General features: G+C 41.3%; 3 protein-coding genes across 3 annotated transcripts; all 3 read left to right on the forward strand.

Moving 5' to 3' along the window:
- The first annotated feature begins 542 nt into the window (after positions 1-542).
- On the forward strand, positions 543-7,508 carry twsg1a (twisted gastrulation BMP signaling modulator 1a). The gene is made up of 5 exons (XM_062481893.1): positions 543-1,027; positions 1,517-1,673; positions 4,885-4,984; positions 6,304-6,564; positions 7,037-7,508. Exons 2-5 carry the CDS (start codon positions 1,548-1,550, stop codon positions 7,216-7,218), a joined length of 669 nt encoding a protein of 222 aa, XP_062337877.1. The 5' UTR covers positions 543-1,027; positions 1,517-1,547; the 3' UTR covers positions 7,219-7,508.
- A 553-nt stretch (positions 7,509-8,061) lies between these two features.
- On the forward strand, positions 8,062-13,773 carry ralbp1 (ralA binding protein 1). Its single transcript, XM_062481042.1, has 10 exons — positions 8,062-8,136; positions 9,344-9,646; positions 10,365-10,796; positions 11,084-11,433; positions 11,823-11,984; positions 12,163-12,294; positions 12,469-12,579; positions 12,738-12,859; positions 12,963-13,083; positions 13,222-13,773. The coding sequence occupies exons 2-10, from the start codon at positions 9,400-9,402 to the stop codon at positions 13,519-13,521; spliced, it is 1,977 nt and encodes a 658-aa protein (XP_062337026.1). The 5' UTR covers positions 8,062-8,136; positions 9,344-9,399; the 3' UTR covers positions 13,522-13,773.
- A 1,293-nt stretch (positions 13,774-15,066) lies between these two features.
- Positions 15,067-18,947, forward strand: rab31 (RAB31, member RAS oncogene family). The gene is made up of 7 exons (XM_062481890.1): positions 15,067-15,251; positions 15,871-15,950; positions 16,237-16,318; positions 16,683-16,754; positions 16,903-17,009; positions 17,288-17,397; positions 17,523-18,947. Exons 1-7 carry the CDS (start codon positions 15,216-15,218, stop codon positions 17,618-17,620), a joined length of 585 nt encoding a protein of 194 aa, XP_062337874.1. The 5' UTR covers positions 15,067-15,215; the 3' UTR covers positions 17,621-18,947.
- The last annotated feature ends 432 nt before the right edge of the window (positions 18,948-19,379 follow it).

Below are 19,379 nucleotides of genomic sequence, written 5' to 3' on the forward strand. Positions count from 1 at the left end.
AATGATAGTTCTAAAAATGTCTATTTTAATATTTACTTGTTACATGACATGTACATATTTGTAATATATAATTGAATAAATTTTATTGGTTGTGAAATTAAACATTGACTAGTCATCTATATCCCGCGAACGCTTTGTTATACTGTTTATGGTCATTTGCCAAGTGAGGAGCTGGTAAATGCTCTCTGTTGTAGAATAGTGTTCAAACAGTAGGTGGCAACAATTCTCATAACTTGTTCAATGAGCAGTGTCCAATGAAATTAATGGTGAATAACCTGCTTGCCTTAAGCATTACCAAAACAAAATCGAATTCCTTTTTTAAATTGCATATTAATAAACGCTATACTGGTCTGCTAAACTGGACTGTTTTTGTCCTAGTAAATTAATATTCGGATTTATACCATTAAGATTTTAGGTGAACATATCCGTGGTGTAAATCGGCTATGGAGGTATATCAGGTTGCAATGGGATACTTGTCACGTTTTATCGGTAGTAGCACGCCCCGTCGAAGCAAACTGCCCCCACATGATCACGATGGCTTCCGAATGGCTCTTTCACTGCTAATGAGGTACTCGTGGCCACCTATTCATCGCATTCTTGATTAGAACGGAGACAAAGAATTTTATAATGGGGGTTTTATGGCTGCAAGACGAGAGTCAAACAATGCAAAGAGTGGCTAACTCACAAGGTCCCATGGATTTAACGTGCCCACTTTAACTTTAACGTATGTTCTTTACACATTCGGCGTGTATGAAGACACCGTGTGTTTGCCTACAATTTAGCATTCTGTTATCTCGGCCGCAACATATTTCTCATCTCACCTGGCTTGGGCTCTTTTGCAACTCTTGGATTTCAAAATGGGCTGTGTGTCTTTAAGGCGCCCGACTGCCTGTCGCTTTGTGTTGCGGAGAAACTGACGCCCTCTGGACACATTAGCGGCATAATTCCATCCTGGAAAGTGGACGGGTTCAAAGTGAATAAAACTACCAGTCAAAGGAAAAGTCCAGGACCTTCTTAACTTACTTTGGTAAGTTTTTCATGTCTTTTGATTGATATTCTGGCACGAATCAGTGTCTGCTCACGATTTGTTGTGCATGCGAGTTAAATGTATCGAGCAATAAGAACAAATGTAGCCTATTAATACAAACGAAAAGTTTAAAATAACTGTCTAAAATGGTTTTCTCTCAAGCATCTCATTATTTAAAATGGAAATAAAAACAACTTTTCTATGGCAATCTTGAAGAAGCATCTCACCATGATGAGTAGTTTCCTTGCATTCAAGTTAAAGATTAAAGCTGATGTTGCCAGATGTTTAAAATGTTCACTTGTTGCAGTCTAAACATACTGGTAAGTGGTCACAATACCCTAAAACGGAGGAATGAAAGAAACTTCTTAATAAATGCAATAATGAAATACTAATTTGACTACATTTAGAATCGAGTTAGAATATCCTAAACGAATGAACACTGTTCTGTGCCACCCACTCTGACATGGTTGCTGCTGTGTGTTGATCCAGGTGGACAGTGACTTGCTGTTGAGCCACCAGGATGAGGCCGGGTCAGCTGATGATTCCAGCCACGGCTGCACTTCTCTTTCTCTTGTCGGGAATGTCTCTGAGCATGGCCTGTAACAAAGCACTCTGTGCCAGCGATGTTAGCAAGTGCCTCATACAGGTAAGAGTGACTGAAACCCTTGCTTTAAGCCCAGGAACTCATTACTGTTAGATGAACACTGCTTGTGTGATTGATCCCAAAACTGTACTCAAATGCATCACTAGTATAATTATTGAAAACGTAGATTCATATATTTTTATTCTGGTTACGTACACAACGTGAAGGTTTTCCTTATACATTTGTATGCTGAAATAATATGGAGGCTGCTTTTCTTCATTGCAAGAGTGAAATGAAACATTCCTGTACTATGAAAATGGTGACTGTTGTTTTCCAACTGAAGGAATGAAGAAGAAATGTGACTGTGAAAAGGAATGCAGATGCATTCCTTCAATAAGCTGAACAAAATCCTGAAAACGTTCCCAGAACAGGTCGCTGATGGTAGTAGAAGACAATTCATCTTGTCTGTTTTTTTTGGCTGTTTGACTGGTTCACTAAATAACTCATCCATTGAAATAACTTAACAAACGTTCCAACTAATGTTGACATGACATACGTATAGTCAGAGCTATAAAATGACATAAGATAGATTCCATATTTGTGCTTGAGTTTTGTGTTTGATCCCACAACTTCCCTGTGATTATTTGCTAATATGTTAGCATTGTGTTCTCTGTGCTCTCTCTGTCTCTTCTCTCTGTCAATTTTTGTTCTGTCTTTCTCTTCTCTCCGTCTTTCTCTTTCTTTTTTTCTCCCTCGCTAGCTCGCTCCCCCTCTTTCTTTTTCTCTGAATTATCTCTCTCTCCTTCAGAGCTCTTGTCAGCCTTTGGCGGTTGGTCTGCTTTGAGCCAGTCTGTATTTAGTGGGACTGCCCAGCCCACTATTTCTTTATGTTGCACTGTTAACCTCAGTGACCAGTTCCTCCTAATCCGTCTGACCTCACTTTCTGTCTGACAAAAGGGTTCATTAGTGTCCAACACTCGCTTGTGGTGTTTGAGGAGTGTGCTCTCGCACTGTAGTGTCAAAGTTTACTGTGTTATTTATCATTCATTTATTTTTGTGCTCAGGCCCCCTAAATAGAATCTGGCAATGCTTTACAAAGTGTTCTTTTGGTGCCTCTTTATTCTCTGGCATAATTAAATCTAGTTGTCCGGTATTTTTGTAACACCCTAGATTCATAACCAGATGGATTACTGCTCAAATTGATACTGACAGGACAACCTTTCCAGCAGACTTAGTTCCCTGAACCTTCAAAATGCTAACATGCTAACTTGCTGTCAGATTTGGCAGTGTGGAGTGAAAGAGAAAACGACCTCCTCCCCCTGTGGAAGCTGCATGCTGCTGGTGATTAGTGGGATATGTCTGATGCTCTATCAGTCTTTGCTTCTATCCAAAGTCATTTGTCTGAATTCCCAAAGCCCCCTAGGGGGGAGACGGAAGGGGCGGAGGGGGCTAGGGGAGACAGGGAACGGTAGGGTCAGAAGGAGGTGTGTGTGTAGAGGGGGGGATAACATACTGCCCTGGAGCCTGGAAGTGTGCAGTCAGACACACACACACACTCACACAGTGAGTTCTAGGGCTGCTTCAGGGTAGCTTGCAGCCAGCTTTGTCCAAACCCAGCCGTTAGTAGGGTGGGGCAGCAATTTCAAAGTAACACGAGTGCTTTGCAGGACAAGGCAGCACACGTTCTGTGTCTGAACACACTTTCGCCTTCACCCCATCTTCTTCATTCTCTAGATGGAAGTGCAGGATTCTGGATCAACCACTCATTGCTACAGTACTGAGTGGTGTTTAGTCAACCAGGTCAGGTCATGTTTAGTTACAGTAACTAAGGTTCTAAGCTGCCTCCGTCTTTTGTTACAAACCTCATTTTCTAAGCAGTCTCCATTTACTGTTTACTGGAGATACAGGAAGACATTCTTCATGAAGAGTAACCATAACAAACCCTTAGCCCTATCATCAGATCAAGCATGCTGGGAGGTAGAGAGAGCTCTCTATGTGGTTGTGAAATGATATGCTGTTGAGTCAGAGGCCGTCCTTTGCAACTGCATTCGTAAATGCTTCAGAGATGGTTTCTCAGAGAACGTAAGGGGAAAGAGGAGGGATTGAGAAAGAGAAAAAATCAAAAGAGGTAAAGAACGAACAACAAGTTATCGGGTTAGGAGAGAAGGAACAAGATCGAGGGAATGAAAGCAAACAAAAGAGAGAGACTGAGAGAGCCTGTTGTGGGGGGAGCAGCCATGTTCTGTGCACCAGGTGTTTTCTTCTCACAGCTCTCTGTCTCTCTCTCTCTCTCTGTCTCTCTCTCTTCCTCTTCCGCCCCTCCTTCATTGCAGTGACCTTGACTTTGTGGAATGTGCTCTGTGTTCTGTGTCAGGAGAAGTGCTAGAAACAGAGGAACACTATGCCAGTCTAAATCACCATTAGTCCTTGCCCACAGGTTCGGTAGTATCCATGCCAACATGTTGTTGACATTTGTTGAACGAATGTACATGCTTATGAGTGTTTCTTTGTTTGGTCTTCATTTTGCTTGTGTAAGGGTAAACATAGACATGGAAACATTTTTTGCAAGGACGTCTTGTTTACAATTACTACACTTTGTAGTGTAGTACACTTTTGATACACTTTGATCAAAAGGAACTCTGCTTAATGCTTTCTATCTTGTCCCAAACTTTCCTTGTAATAAAGATGTGAAACTATATCCCCTTGCTTAGCAAGAACACACACACAGACATTCTCTTTATCTCTATTCAGACAGTGCACCTTACTGTAATATTTGAAAGCATCAATTACAGTGCAATAGTTGTGGGAAATCTGTTGTTTGTGTTTGTATTACTGTTCTTTAGACATGCCAGAACAGGTACGTCCATATAAACTCATGTTGATTCACCACAACCAATACACAACCAAGAAGTTATTATTGCGGCTGTATGACACGCGCTTACATTCTATGATACCACATTGTACATTCCACGTTACTGTGCAGTTGCACTGACCTGTAATTGTTCCTGTCTGATGGAGTTGATGTCCGGAACAAAAACCTGCTGTTGAACTGCCTTTTTAATTGAATGTTTCTTGTGTGTTAGTGTTGATGTCTTCTGTTCTGGAATCTGTTATTCTCTACTCAAACCATGTGGCTGTCAGAGCCAAATCTGTACCATTTTTTTTATTTACCTGTGTGTTCTCCCTGTTCACAGGTACCTTGTACAAAGGATATGTGTTCTTCTTAGCACTTTTGAAGTAATGTTGCTGATGCCTGTGTGTTTGTGTGCAACAGGAGCTGTGTCAGTGTCGTCCCTCTGATGGGAACTGTTCCTGCTGTAAAGAGTGCATGCTGTGTCTGGGGACCCTATGGGAGGAGTGTTGTGACTGTGTGGGTGAGTGTTATATCCCATTAATTCAAGTTGATATATCTTATATTTGGATGCCCTCTAAATCAGCCAAGATGTTGCTCATGAAACCTAGGTTATGGACTATATTTTATGTCAAATGTGTGTGTATAGTAGACACAGTACTTGGTGTGTCTTGGTACTTGTATGTGTTTTAATAGTGCTCTTGTCTATTTTGGCATGTTTTTAGAAAGCATTAGTCTTTTTAGTGGTGTAGTTCTGATATGAGGTGAGTGTGAGGTGAGTGAAACCAGACACAAAAGGGCCCACTGGAATGAGAAAGTATTCCTCTCACAGCCTGGTATGAGGAGAGGTGAAGGGAGGACTCTATTAGACTTCAGGAAATGAAGGGAATAAAGTCTCAATTTAGGGCCCACCACATGGACAGGAAGTCCAGAGGAGGTTCAGAGCATCAAAGGTTTCAAGAGTCAGTCGAGAGAAACAGGGTTAACCTTTCTCAAGTGAACTTTGACCTTTCTTGTTAACCGAGGAACAGTGGAGGGGGTGGTGTCTCATAAGAAAATAAATACAGCCGATTATAGAATGATCAGAATATTATTGTATGATCAGGTATGCCATTAAGTTCAAACTGGATAGTATGTCTCTCCTCCCTGTGCTTTCAGGAGAGATGTGTTAGCCTGTTTTGAAAGACAGATGTTGTTGTAGGTGTTGACAACCAATATTTTATTAATCTTTTATGTGAATGACAAATGAAAGCATGTGGCTATGTAAGAGCAGAGAGACCACTGTTGTACAGATGTTTTGTCCATGGACTATCCCACAAGGATAGGCCTTTACAACATATCTAGAATAGATTGCAGCCACTAGCCAGTATATATTTCTCTTTTGTATGTTATTTTATGACTGTCATATGACCAAGTTTCCATGCAAAGCATGTATTTGGTGCCAACAGCACCTGCTTTGATGTGCAGAAATGGTCACAAAAGTACAGTTTGTATTAGAAAAGGGCAGGGAATGAGGGACGGTGGACCCATGTGTATCCCTTATTGAAAACATCTGTTTTGGCTTTGCTTTTAATATTGGTTTGAACTCCAATTCCTCTGTCCAACTCCTCTCTTCATAACATAATTTACCAATTAGGTCTAATTCACTTTGTGTTTATTTATAAGTTAAGGTCAAATCAATTCTGAGGAGGCAATGACTTGTGAAGCGATTACTGCTGTATTTGGAAATTAAAGTAGTAGGATTAAATTAAGATAAGACTGTGATCTTTGAAACCTTTTTGCACGTTTTTTATCAAATATAATCACTCAATCTCTCTGCCACTGTCTGTACCTGTCTGTCAGGCATGTGTAATCCAAAGAACTACAGTGACACTCCCGCCACCTCCAAGAGCACAGTGGAGGAGCTACACCGACCAATCCCCTCACTGTTCCGAGCTCTTACAGAAGGAGAGGCTCCAATCAACATGATGGTGGTGTCCTTCCCCGTCGCAGAGGAACTCTCTCACCATGAAAACCTGGTCTCTTTTCTAGAGACACTTGATGACCAGCACCAAAATGTATCTCTGCCTGGCAACAGCATTCATGCAAGCTATGACACTCAAGGTAGTGTAAACACTTGTGGCAGGTCCGCTGTAAAGGAAAATAACATGTAAAGCAACAACATCCTAGTTGTTTACACTTGTAAATTATACTTGTACCACCCTGTTAGTAACAGATCTTTTTACTAGAACAAAATGTCCTACATAAAAAGAATGGACTGAGGTGGTTCTCTGCCTCATCCTCCCTTCTCATTCTTCTGTGGCCAGTTTGGCTCTGAACCTCTGACCCAGGCTTATTTACTATAAAAAGACACTCTTGAGAGAGTGTTCCCACAGAACTGAACCGTTAACTCATTAGATCCACCAAAAACATATGGTCACACTAACTTCATTTTTTATGGCTGTAAAAAGAACTCAACAAAACATGGGAGGTTCACATATCGCGCTTTTAGCAGGCAACCTTTACTATGTTTTGAAGATGTGTTTATTGGCTTACTGACTTAAGATCTCCCTTATCTCCATCTCTTTTCTCTTAGACAACATGTGTACAGTGGTCTACTTCGATGATTGCTTGTCCATCCGGCAGTGTAAAATATACTGCGAGTCAATGGGAGGATCGAAATACCGCTGGTTTCATAACGCCTGCTGTCAGTGTATTGGCCCAGAGTGTCTGGACTATGGCAGCAAGGCTGTGAAGTGCATGAACTGTCTCTTCTGAAGTGTGGGCACATGCTGGCACCACATGTCAAGACTTGACCAGAGCGAGGACTGCGGGCATAGGAATCTGTCACCGATAATGTGTTCACATGCCTGATCTAGGTTGTAAGATATTTCCCACCCCTTTTCAAAAAAGTTTTTTATTCTGCTGATATTTTCACTGTATATTTTAGATATGTTCTCAATAGTGTTGTTGTTTTTTTTAACTAGAGGTGTATAAATAATGTATTTTTTACAGTAATGATCCACTGAATCCCCATTGCACACCAAATAAAGAAAATGTTGGTGAAATTGTCTTTGGTTTGTAGTTCAAGAATCAAAAAACAACAAATGAAATTGTCTTTATTGTTTTGTCACTATTTATAATGCAGAAATTGCAGCATGGGAAAACAGTAATTTGCTACAACAGCCTTCATTCCTGTTCACTCCCCATGCAATCTTACCTTAGTTTCACACAGTCAGGAAGTGCATAATTTCCTGGGGAAACAAAGGTGTCATTATAGTTCACAGGTGTCCCAGTGCAAGCAAAGCATCTTCTGCAAATGAGGGAAAGAGAGTGTTAACTGTTGCCAATCTTTTACTGCTACAAAACTCCTCTGTAGTGCCAACAGGTTTTCAAAGGCGGTAGGGTGCTTATCACTGATGCTGTGCCCAGTTGGCAAGCAGTTAGTGAAGACAAATGTCCCAGAAAGACAATGAGTCTTTTTATGATATTCATTTACGTGACCTCATTTCAGCAAAGAGCAGCTGTGAGCCTTGGAATAGACTGAGCCAGTTCAGTAGAAAAAAGGTTGTAGTTTCTCCTCTAGCCATTAAACTACAATTCCTAACATGCATCTGGTCATACAGCGCAGACTCACGTCGGTTTATTTGGTATACAAACGGGCAGCAGGAAGCTCAGCTCAAAATTGTCCGGAAGGTTAGTTTCTAAACTTCCTCATATTTTCTTCTGAGTTAACCTCACTACAAATGTGTAACATGGTTAATATGTGTTGATTTACTTATATGATCTTAATGGTTCGTTGAGTGGACAGAATAAGAGAATAGCTTTGCTGTGACGTTAGCAAGCTAGCTACATGGCTTACTTGAGCACAGTAAACTGGTTACTGTACTAACGCTACTAACGCTAGCTAGCAAAACTAGCATATAGGCCTTCGTTAAATGTAATCAGAGTCATTAATAATGCTAGTTAGCTTACAGGTGGTGCTCTGGCAGGAAAAAGGAGAGTTAGAAAATGCTTAGCTACCATTACTGCCCGTTTATCTCTGTTGAATCGGTATTCCAGAAGTCAAGCCAGTTTTGAAAGGATAATCCTCCACAACCAGGATGGTTAGATGACAGGATTTTCTTTTGCTAGCTAGTTTTCTTGGTCTGTAATCTCCATAGTTTGATTTGTTAAACGATTAGAATTTACTGTCTTTAAAAATGTTAGCTCCAGTTATCTTTTACTGTATGTCGTCGACTTTGGTAGTGTTTGAATGGGGCGCATGTCAAGGTTCCCTGCTTAAGCAATATCATGACATGAGAAAGATGTTTGGCAGATAATGGGACCCATTATTTATTAGACAAGCTCTGATATTCAGTGCTACTTAGATTTTTAATAGTGCTGCTATAGGTAGGCCTACCTGGTTAATCTGAGAAAGGAACTTGTCAAAGCTTCACCATACAAGGGTCTAGTACTACACAGCAAGGGATCCAAGCATTTTTACAGTACCAATACGAGTGACTTCATTTGTTTGACCTTCGTAGAATGCCATCGTATTGGCATAACAGTGGATAGATAGGGGTGTGACATTGCCTTCTGTTGGAAGGCTATGGGTTTGTGTGGGTTTGGCATAATCCAAAATATACCTTTTCTACAATAGAGCCCCATCTGGTGGGTATACTTTGTTTCTGCAGCGGTTGTAAAAGTTGTTCTTTCATAAGAAAAATAAGTTGCATCATAAACCAGAATTAGTAATAAACAAACTTTGAATTAGTATTCGACTCCTGTGGTGTCAAATTAAGTTTAAGGGACTCATCGAATGAATCTAAGAGGTGCTATAAGGAAGTTCAACCTTAACAGGTGGTTAACGAGGCAAAGACAATACCGTGGCGTTACTAACTAAGACAGCTGCCCCCTGCAGGTGTGATGGAGTGGAAAGGTGTCTGAGGCCAGAGTACTGACCAGGGCAGTGCAGCCATGACGGAGTGCTTCCTGCCCCCCAGCAGCAGTCCTGCGGAGCAGCGCAGGGCAGAGCACCCAGGGGGTGTGGCCCGCACCCCGAGCTCTGAAGAGATCAGCCCCACCAAGTTCCCTGGTCTCTACCGCACGGGCGAACCGTCACCCCCCCACGATGGACACCACCACGAGCCCCCTGATGCCGTCTCAGACGACGACAAGGAACACAGCAAGAAGAAGAACAAGTTTAAGAAAAAAGAAAAGAGAAGTATGAAAGCTTCTTTACATTCTAAAATGTACATGGTGTGTAGTTTAAAACAACAAAGACGTGTCAGATCTTATGTGTCTGAGAATAAGTTTGCCTCACCAGTTTGCCTGTACCAGACCTAGTTTTGGGTCAAACCATTTGAGTGTTAACCTTTCTCAATCTTTTTAAATGTTACTAGAGCATTAGATACATTTTTCCACATGACTGTATCTTTTTTGTTGTTGTTATCCTGCAGTTAAATGTAGCCATCCCAGGGCACAGTGAGAGAAAGGAAGAGAAAGACAGTTTGAGGGCACACCCAATACCTGGTGAAGGTGTGTCTTGGGCCACAAGTTGATAAAGAGTGTTTTTACTTGGGAATACATACTATAGTGGCACTGATTAAAGGAGACAACAAACTGTGAGCGGAGCTTTAATGCAGGTTGACTCTAGTTGGTTGCATTTTGCTCAGAGGAAGCACCGAATCACAATTCTAAAGCTTGTTCAGGAAAGGAAACTGGCAAGATGCAGTGGGAATTGTGCTAAATTGGTGGCTGACCTCTTTTTCAGTCCCCATTCTCCCCCTCCTGTTCTGTCCTCTCTTCTCGCCTCTGTCTCAAAACATGGTGATCGAGGGGTGTGTGGTAGCAGAGAGAGAAAGAGGGGATTAAGGGGTTTACCGTAACTCTCACCCTCTCTCGTCTTTTCCCTCTCCTTTTGCCTCTGCTCCGTCATTCAGCGGAGGGCTACGCCGCCTTCCAGGAGGACAGCTCGGCAGACGAAGCGGAGAGCCCGTCCAAGATGAAGCGATCCAAGGGCATCCACGTGTTCAAGAAGCCCAGCTTCTCCAAGAAGAAGGAGAAAGACTTCAAGGTGAAGGAGAAGGGCCCCAAGGAGGACAAGGCCAAGGACAAGAAGTCCAAGGACCTGACGGCTGCGGACGTGGTCAAACAGTGGAAGGAGAAGAAGAAGAAGAAAAAGCCCACCGCAGAGGCCGAGCCGGTTCCCGTGGAGACCCCCACCCTCAGGCCCATCTTCGGGGCCCCTCTTGCCGAGGCTGTGAAAAGAACAGCCCTCTACGATGGCCTCCAGCTGCCAGCCGTTTTCAGGGAGTGCATAGACTACATAGAGAGCTACGGCATGAAGTGCGAAGGGATCTACCGCGTGTCAGGTAGGAGTTCCTTCAGATTTGAACCTTGGTGAGACTGTTATCATTTTGAGGAGTTGACTTTTGTTGACCACATTAATGCGTGAAAACATGTTTTGTTACGTCTGCACAGTTGTTAAATGTATTAACATATATCTTCCCGTTAATGCAGTGTGGCAATGTTAGTCACAGCAACATACAATATGTACAATATCTTCTGTTAATATCTCTCCTTACATTAAATATCCATAACAGCATTTTGACTTCCAACCTATTATGCCCACACCTCCCTGTCCCCTCCTTCCTCCCAGGTATGAAGTCCAAGGTGGACGAGTTGAAAGCCGCCTACGACCGCGAGGAGTGTCCTTGTCTGGAAGAGTACGACCCCCACACGGTGGCCAGCCTGCTGAAGCAGTACCTCCGTGAGCTGCCGGAGAACCTGCTGGGCCGAGAGCTGGCCCAGCGCTTTGAGGACGCCTGCAGTAGACAGGGCGAGGCGGAGAAGGTCACCGAGTTCCAGCGGCTTCTGACAGAAATGTCCCCTGGCTGCAGGCTCATTCTGTCCTGGCTGGTCACCCACATGGACCATGTCATCGCCAGGGAGGCTGACACCAAGATGAACATCCAGAACATCTCCATAGTCCTCAACCCCACCGTTCAGGTCAGAGATGAAGAGGGACAGGAGGATGAGTGTGAGAAGAGGAGAGAATAGAAGGGGTTTCAAAAGTTACTGGTTAGAGGGATTTGGGCAAATAACACCTATAAAAGAAGTAGTTGTAAACATATTATACATTCAGCCCATTGAAACAATTCCTTGCTTTTTGTCAGACAGGAAGACAGTTATTTAAAAAACAAAATGGGGGGGGGGTGGAGAAAGCATGCCCTACTTCCAAGCAGCTAATTTATTCTCAGGAGAACTGCTTCTGTGGCTGTTCCACTTTCGATGATCCAGCGGTAGCACAGCATCCATCATCCCACAGACAGCCATGTAGACGAATGACTTTCAGCACACCCCATCCCCTCCCTCCCCCCGTTCCCATCCTGATTTAGATCGGGAACCGGGTTCTCTACGTGTTCTTCACGCACGTGAGGGAGCTGTTTGGAGAAGTGGTGCTGAAGCCTGTGGTGCGCCCCCTGCGCTGGTCCAACATGGCCGCCATGCCGGCGCTGCCTGAGACCCAGGAGAGCATCAAGGAGGAGATACGCAGACAGGTGGGTGGACTCCTCCCTTCTGTCCTCCCAGTTTAGCCCCATTCAGCTTTGCCATTCACTAAGCACAGGGACGCCGCAGTATTCGACCACTGCTGCTAGCTAGCTAGCACAGAACTGATGAGATGTTATTGAATACTGGTCTTGCATTTGTGTGACGTATATGTGTGATGTTCCCCAGGAGTTCCTGCTGAACTGCTTGCACAGGGACCTCCAGGCAGGGGTGAAAGACCTGTCTAAAGAGGAGAGACTGTGGGAGGTGCAGCGCATCCTCACTGCTCTCAAACGCAAACTGAGAGAAGCCAAACGGCAGGCTAGTAAAACACATACCTCTTTAATGGTCATGGAACTGTAGGTTCTGTGTCATTAAAACTTGGTACAGTAATGACAAAAAAAAACGTTTTTACTAGCCACAATCCAGTATATCTCTCGTGATATGCCTGCGTAATGTAATTCCTCCATGCCTCCCTCCCCTGTGACCTGTCAGGAGTGTGAGAGTAAGATCGCTCAGGAGATAGCAAGCCTCTCCAAAGAGGACGTTTCCAAAGAGGAAATGACTGAGAATGAGGAAGAGGTGGTCAACATCCTGCTAGCACAGGTAAGACTCACGCACAGGCACACCTGCATTGTGAGACTGTGGTGTTTTTAAAAGGGCTAATACAAATATGGGAACAGTACAATACAAGTATGGATGTCCCCTTACATTCTACAATGTTCCCCCTATTGTTCCACTTTTCCTCCCGCCCCCCTGTGCAGGAGAATGAGATCCTGACAGAGCAAGAGGAGCTGATCTCTCTAGAGCAGGTGCTGCGCCGGCAGATAGCCACTGAGAAGGAGGAGATTGAGAGGCTGCGGGCTGAAATTGCTGACATACAGAGGTAAAAGTGCTCACAAATAGACATCATAGGATGAAAATTCACTTGGGGTAATGACCCAGTTACCGTTTGATTTACCACTACGCTGGGTGTGTGTTTTCTCCAGTCGGCAGCAAGGCCGCAGTGAGACCGAGGAGTACTCCTCAGACAGCGAGAGCGAGAGTGAGGATGAAGAAGAGCTGCAGCTGATCCTCGAAGACCTACAAAAGCAGAATGAAGAACTGGAGGTGAGAGACAGACTTATAGTATAAGGTTTTTCTATTACTTTTGCCCCTTTTTTGTTTGTATTATTTTTGAGGTGTTGGAATATGGTTGGTGACAGTAAGAGTTCTAACCTGCTAATGTTGTGATTGGTTGACCTGCAGAACAAGAACACCCACCTGAATCAGGCTATCCACGAGGAGCAGGAAGCCATCTTGGAGCTGCGTGTCCAGCTCCGTCTCCTGCAGAGCCACAAGCTGCAGCAGGAACTGACAGTCCCGCCTCCCTCGGAGCAGGCTCCACCCACACAGCCCAGCCCAGAGGCCAGGAATGAGGAGCAGACCAAGCGCTCCATGGCTCCTGTGACAACCGTTACAGAACAACCTGCCTCCACCAATGGCAAGCCCTGCAAGGATGCCGCTAAACCTTCGCCAAGTAAAGATAGGAGGGAGACCAACCTGTGAAGTCTGCTCATCTCTGTTCCCATTTAGCCTACATACATACTGCTTTACATTTCCAGCTGTTCAAAGCCCTAGGAAGTCAACAGCCACATGTCTTCTATCGGTCCACAATTAGGCAAGTCAGTGCATGCTAACTCCACATAAGGTTGAAAACTGACCAAAGTTATGAACTTGTTATTTACCCATGGCATTTGGTAAATAACCAGTGCATAATGAAATTGCCTATAGCTGACACGTCAATGGAATTGAGGCCAACATGAGAAAATAGGAGGGACCATACTTCAGAATAGAATGCTCCCTAGTGCCAAGCCTTTGTGTTAGGGAGGGCGAGAGCTGGAGGAACTGAAGGGAAAGGGTAGTATTGGAAGTGTGAGGGAGGCACCCTACCTTTTAAGTTTGAGAAGATCCTGCTTTTAGACCTTAAGGACAAGATTAGACCAATTTATTCACCCCCTATAATGACCCCCTCTCCCAGTCAGTCTCAGATGGAACAACCTGTTTGGAATGCAACCACTGTGCCATAACTGAAGCTGCAAGACTGGACGAGTTGCACAATAGAACCACTAGGACAGATGCTCTTTGAAATATGAAGAATTTATGATGGGTCTCTATATATTATATATATTTACATAATTATGCAAATATGTTGATTTGAAATGACATGCCATATATATATATTTGGCACAACCTTTTGTTTGTGAGAACTGCAGATGTACAAACATGAGAACTGGTGGACCGTGCCTGGTAACTGACCTGTGCATTATGTACTCAAATTGCATTTTCATCTCTTAACGCAATAGGGTCATGACTTATGACCCTATTGATGTCTGTTATGAGTACAAGCCAAGATTTTAAGTCAATCATTTCAGACTCTATAGTATATGATCTTTTCCAATTACAATGTGCTACCCATCTACCATCATTACAGTTTCTCTGTGATGGGTAAAACAAAGGCACAGCATATTGTGCATGTACATTATTGTAAAATTGGAAATGTGCTGTATTTTCAGCTGTTTTTTCCATATGTTATTTTTTATTTTATTGCTCTAAATGGAGGAACTTTGTATGTGTGGGACTGCATTTGAATATGGCAAATCAAAGCAATCTGATGATAGGACACCCCAAATTATATAGTTGATTAACCTAAAGTGATTGTAATGGATTACTGCTAGATGTGGCTCATAATCTTTCCTTCTCATAAAATTATTTTCATATTATTAAAGGCTTTTGTAGCTTGTATTGTTGCAGACGAAATAATGCTGTGAAAATAAAGTGTCAATCTTAAAAAAAATAAAGATTGTATCTCTGAGTTTGCGTCTTACATATAGTTGTCCAATGTGTAATTTAAAAGCTAGGCCTATTAAGTTTATGAAAATACTTCTGATTATACCCTATGTAAATGTTCACGCATCTTCTATCTTTACAATCAATACACTTTAAAGACACGTTATATCAGTTTTTATCTGTTTACCAATGCGATTTGTTCAAAAATTATGTTCATAGCGAAAGATGGAAACACCACGTGACTAGTGATTCGGTTGTCTTCAACTGGTTTCCGTTATGGTTGGAATGATGATCAGTCTGTCGTAGAGTTTGGGTGTCTCCTTTTGTAAAAACATATTTCAGCTGTAAGCATGTGGAGACAAAAGTTTTGAAAATATATTGAAGAGATATGTGAGTAGCAGTAGGCTTCTAAAATGGCAATAAGGGAACTTAAAGTCTGTCTTTTAGGGGTAAGTGTACTTCTTGTTGACTCAAAAAAAATCTGTCCGCTGTCCGTTCTGTATCGACAGCACTGAAACATGGAAAAGAGAACAGATATTATACTTGACAGTAACAAAGGTGTTTTAATCCAGGAAGCGTACACAATATTTTACTGACCGAAATGTAATTTAGCTACATGTTATCCCACTTTGTCGAAAATAACAACCCCTTGGAAAAAAACGCTACCATTCGCCCATGAAAAAACTTTCTAGCCGGTAAAATAGGCCGCTAGATTATATTCAATGTCAAAATGTATGTTATTTTGTCATTGACTGTTTTTTTTGTGTTCTATTTAAAAGGGGGGCATATTTTTGTATTTGTGGAATTACTCTGACAATTAAATACCAGCCATTACGTCATCACCTGAAGTAACCAGTTAGCTTCTATATTTCTTGCGGTAGTTTTTCGACCAATTTTGCAGCCCAATGACGTGCATTTGTAGACTGTATAGTCTTCAACTCCCAGATGGCTTAGTATTGTAAACATATCTTATGGGGTGCAAAAAGGAGATTTAACCCAACTTCCTTGTCTCAGCGCAATGTATGATGCTAAGAGTATTGGGACTAATCAATTTATATTGTTTCCCAGGATACAGGAGTGGGAAAGTCCAGTATTGTATGTCGTTTTGTTCAAGATCATTTTAGCCACAACATAAGTCCAACAATAGGGTAAGTTCATAAAAATTTAATTATTAAGATTGTTTTGTTATCGGAGCTCAAAGTAATTTAATTGAAAACCAAATGAAACATACCTGCACATGACTCGCCTTGAGATCCACTGATGTCCATAGAGGATAACACAAAGCAAAGTGTCCTGTCAGTCCGTCTTGGAATACATGTTTTATGTATAACATCTCAACCTGGATTTTCCAATACAAAGTTGCAGAAATGTGATGAAACACTGCTTTCTCTATGAGGCTCATTTGTTTTGGTGTATGCTTTTTGTCATACACAGGGCATCATTTTTAACGAAAACGGTGCCATGTGGAAATGAACTTCACAAATTCCTTATCTGGGACACAGCAGGACAGGAAAGGGTGTGTACATCCACATAATTCATTCTACGTCTTCTTATCACATATTTATTTCTAATACTTTTGAGTGATACTTTTTGTTGAAATAAGCACAAAACTGGGACACGGTTTCTTAGTCACCCTGTCTTCTCATTCTCTTCTCATGTGACCCCATGACATGAATTCACTTAGCTACTATTTTTAGTGCTAGTTCTGTTCAGTGATTCACAGGGTGTATGCTAAAATGTGTGACAGAAGAAACAGTAACTTGAATATAGCTATTGGAAAATATCACTTCTGTTTATAAACTGGGAAGTAGGTTTTTGTATTTTTTGTATATTCTTGTTTTGCTTATGTTTGTGTATTTTGTTCTATTCTTTGTTACCAGTTTCACTCACTGGCCCCAATGTACTACAGAGGTTCAGCTGCTGCTGTCATTGTCTATGACATCACCAAACTGGTATTGATATTTATTTCCTTAGAAAAGAGGTGACAAGGCTGATTCAATTTTAACAAATCATAAATCAATCCTAATTACAGATCTCCACAAAAGTAACAGATACCTAATAGATTTACACTTTTGTTTGTGGCCTGGCTCTGCCTTGCAGGACTCTTTCCAGACACTGAAGAAATGGGTGAAGGAGCTGAAGGAGCATGGTCCTGAGGACATTGTTGTAGCGATAGCAGGGAACAAAAATGATCTGGGAGACATCAGGTATGAGGTTTCTTCTGTAGGGCTTTACCATCTTGAATTGCAGTACAATACACAAGCACCAGAATTCAGGATGTGATGTCATTCTGTTCACATAAAAAAGACGATTCAAAGCTTGGCACAAGAGTTCAACTATAGTCCCAAATGTATTTCTCTATTGAGAAATACAAGAATTTGAAATAAGAAATATAAAATTATCACGAAAGTGATCTGTGTGGACGCAAGTTTAGTTACACAGGGATTTTGATAATGCTATAGCTCATTATATTGTCCTACAACAGGGAAGTCCCTATGAAGGAAGCCAAGGACTTTGCTGAGTCAATTGCAGCAATTTTCATCGAGACTAGTGCCAGAAATGCTATTAATGTCGAGGAACTCTTTCAGAAAATCAGTAAGTGTTTCTAGTAAATTCTGTGTTTCAACAATGTGACCATTACATAATATGTAACCCTAACAAATAGTAGTTGCATATAAAACAGCAATATACAATATGTTCTACTTTCTCAATGATTTCAGGTCGACAGATCCCTCCCCTGGAGAATCCTGAGGTAGACAGTAACGAATCCTTTAAACTGAGCCGACCACCTCCTTCCTCAACAAAGCGCTGTTGCTAGTAAAACCAGGAATGGCCAGTGAGACGTTAACGTCTGGCTTCAGAAACATGTCTTCCTCTTCACTTTGAAACAAGATCGACTGTGTCTGCAGTGACCCCTAGAGGGATTGGAGACTAAGACCTGTACCTGATTGAAATATTTTACTATTTGATTGACCAACTTTATGTAGTGCTATTTGTCTCCCTCTAGTGTTGGAGGGTAGAGCAAGAGGTTATCCTTAAATACAATTTTAATATTTCTGCGTTTCAGAGGCTGTATTATAACCATGCATACAGTGACATGAGTAGTTAGTCTTAATCACATTCTCCAAATTCTCAAATTATGACTTTAGCAAAAAGTTGCTCAAAAATAATTGTATTTTAAATGGATTTAACAAGACTACTTTGATTTGGTCAAAATTGGTTACGATTGTGTACACATTTATGTCCGGAATATGTTTTTAGTCTTAAGCAGTGTAGATCAAATGATTGCACTGTGGTTCAAGACATTACTCACATTAATTTGGTCTTTGCAGATATCTTTCTCTGATCAAGTGCAAAAAGTGATACATATTAGTCTATAAAGCACAGCTCATGTACTTTGAGTGTAAAAGATGCTTAAGGTGAGTAGTGAAAGGGACTTTTGTTACAATGGAATCACAACTCAAACTTTTAAGTTTGTAATACATGCAGTGGTTGTGAATTCTGAAAAATACATTCCCAGTAAATGAGGTACATGTCAATTGGATTTGACCACTCGGAGAGGAGGCTCAATTTGTTTATCTGGCACTTTACAACTTTAGAATACTTTTTTTGGTAAGTAGAGTACACTTAAAATTGAAATATTTGAGGTTCAGCATTGCTTTTTTATTCAAATGTTTACACTTTTTACTCAAATGTATTTTATAATGTGTTTTTTTCTAGTTACTGATTGTTGTAACACAATTCTAGAAGTGACATTTTGCATGTGATCAATTAATACTCAGATGCAGGTTTATCATCTGACTTGACAATTCTGACTGAGATAATTTTGCAAAACATTTGATTGCTTTTTATTGTAAGATGACAAGTGCCTTTTGTCTTTACTTTTTACTTATGTAAATAAATCATATTACACAGATGAGTAGGACATACTACTAGTTTCATGCTTGATTGTTAGTAATAAATAATACATGCAATGTTTAGACATGCCAGACCACCCTTTAAATGTTAAATATGGTAGGCCTGTATACATTTTCACAGTATGTGATGTGCTTAAGTGATTTATTCCCATTTCATCCAGACTACATGACAGACTACATATACTTTTTATATTCTCTTTTATGACAATAAAGTATTTTTTTTCTTTAGTTGTTCTTGTATTACAATATAATTATGATCATCATTACCTGGATCAGTTTTGTCCAAATGCCATCTAAGCCTCAGATCAAAGGTTTTCTTTCAGTTTCGTTATTAAATATAACACCTAACACTTATGTAATTTAAAGATTTTGACTGGAGAAGAGGTTGCTATTTAAGAATCTAGGAAGTGCAAAATGATCGAGTGTCAGTTGGAATGGGCGTTTGTAAACAATACTTTGTCTCTACTCACTCGTTGGCCATTGTAAAGACACATTGGCTGTACATATACATGAAATGCAAAACTACCCCACCTTGAAGTGGGGCTGCAGTCAGATAATAGAACTGTTATCCACCCTTTTATTTTCATTGTTATCTCAAAGCCCTGAAGTTTTATCACTGTTAAATCATGTATAATGGTATACAAATGTCCAGGTCTGGCA

The sequence above is a fragment of the Osmerus eperlanus genome, chromosome 16, assembly GCF_963692335.1.
Source record: "Osmerus eperlanus chromosome 16, fOsmEpe2.1, whole genome shotgun sequence".
Classification (NCBI taxonomy): Eukaryota; Metazoa; Chordata; class Actinopteri; order Osmeriformes; family Osmeridae; genus Osmerus; species Osmerus eperlanus.

Coding starts and splice junctions, on each gene's coding strand:
- ralbp1 (XM_062481042.1), top strand. CDS start 9,400: ATGACGGAGTGCTTCCTGCCCCCCAGCAGCAGTCCTGCGGAGCAGCGC. Junction 10,797..11,083: donor AGGGATCTACCGCGTGTCAG/GTAGGAGTTCCT, acceptor CCTTCCTCCCAG/GTATGAAGTCCAAGGTGGAC. Junction 11,434..11,822: donor TCCTCAACCCCACCGTTCAG/GTCAGAGATGAA, acceptor ATCCTGATTTAG/ATCGGGAACCGGGTTCTCTA.
- rab31 (XM_062481890.1), top strand. CDS start 15,216: ATGGCAATAAGGGAACTTAAAGTCTGTCTTTTAGGG. Junction 16,319..16,682: donor ACACAGCAGGACAGGAAAGG/GTGTGTACATCC, acceptor CTTTGTTACCAG/TTTCACTCACTGGCCCCAAT. Junction 17,010..17,287: donor AATGATCTGGGAGACATCAG/GTATGAGGTTTC, acceptor GTCCTACAACAG/GGAAGTCCCTATGAAGGAAG.
- twsg1a (XM_062481893.1), top strand. CDS start 1,548: ATGAGGCCGGGTCAGCTGATGATTCCAGCCACGGCTGCACTTCTCTTT. Junction 1,674..4,884: donor TTAGCAAGTGCCTCATACAG/GTAAGAGTGACT, acceptor TGTGTGCAACAG/GAGCTGTGTCAGTGTCGTCC. Junction 6,565..7,036: donor TGCAAGCTATGACACTCAAG/GTAGTGTAAACA, acceptor CTTTTCTCTTAG/ACAACATGTGTACAGTGGTC.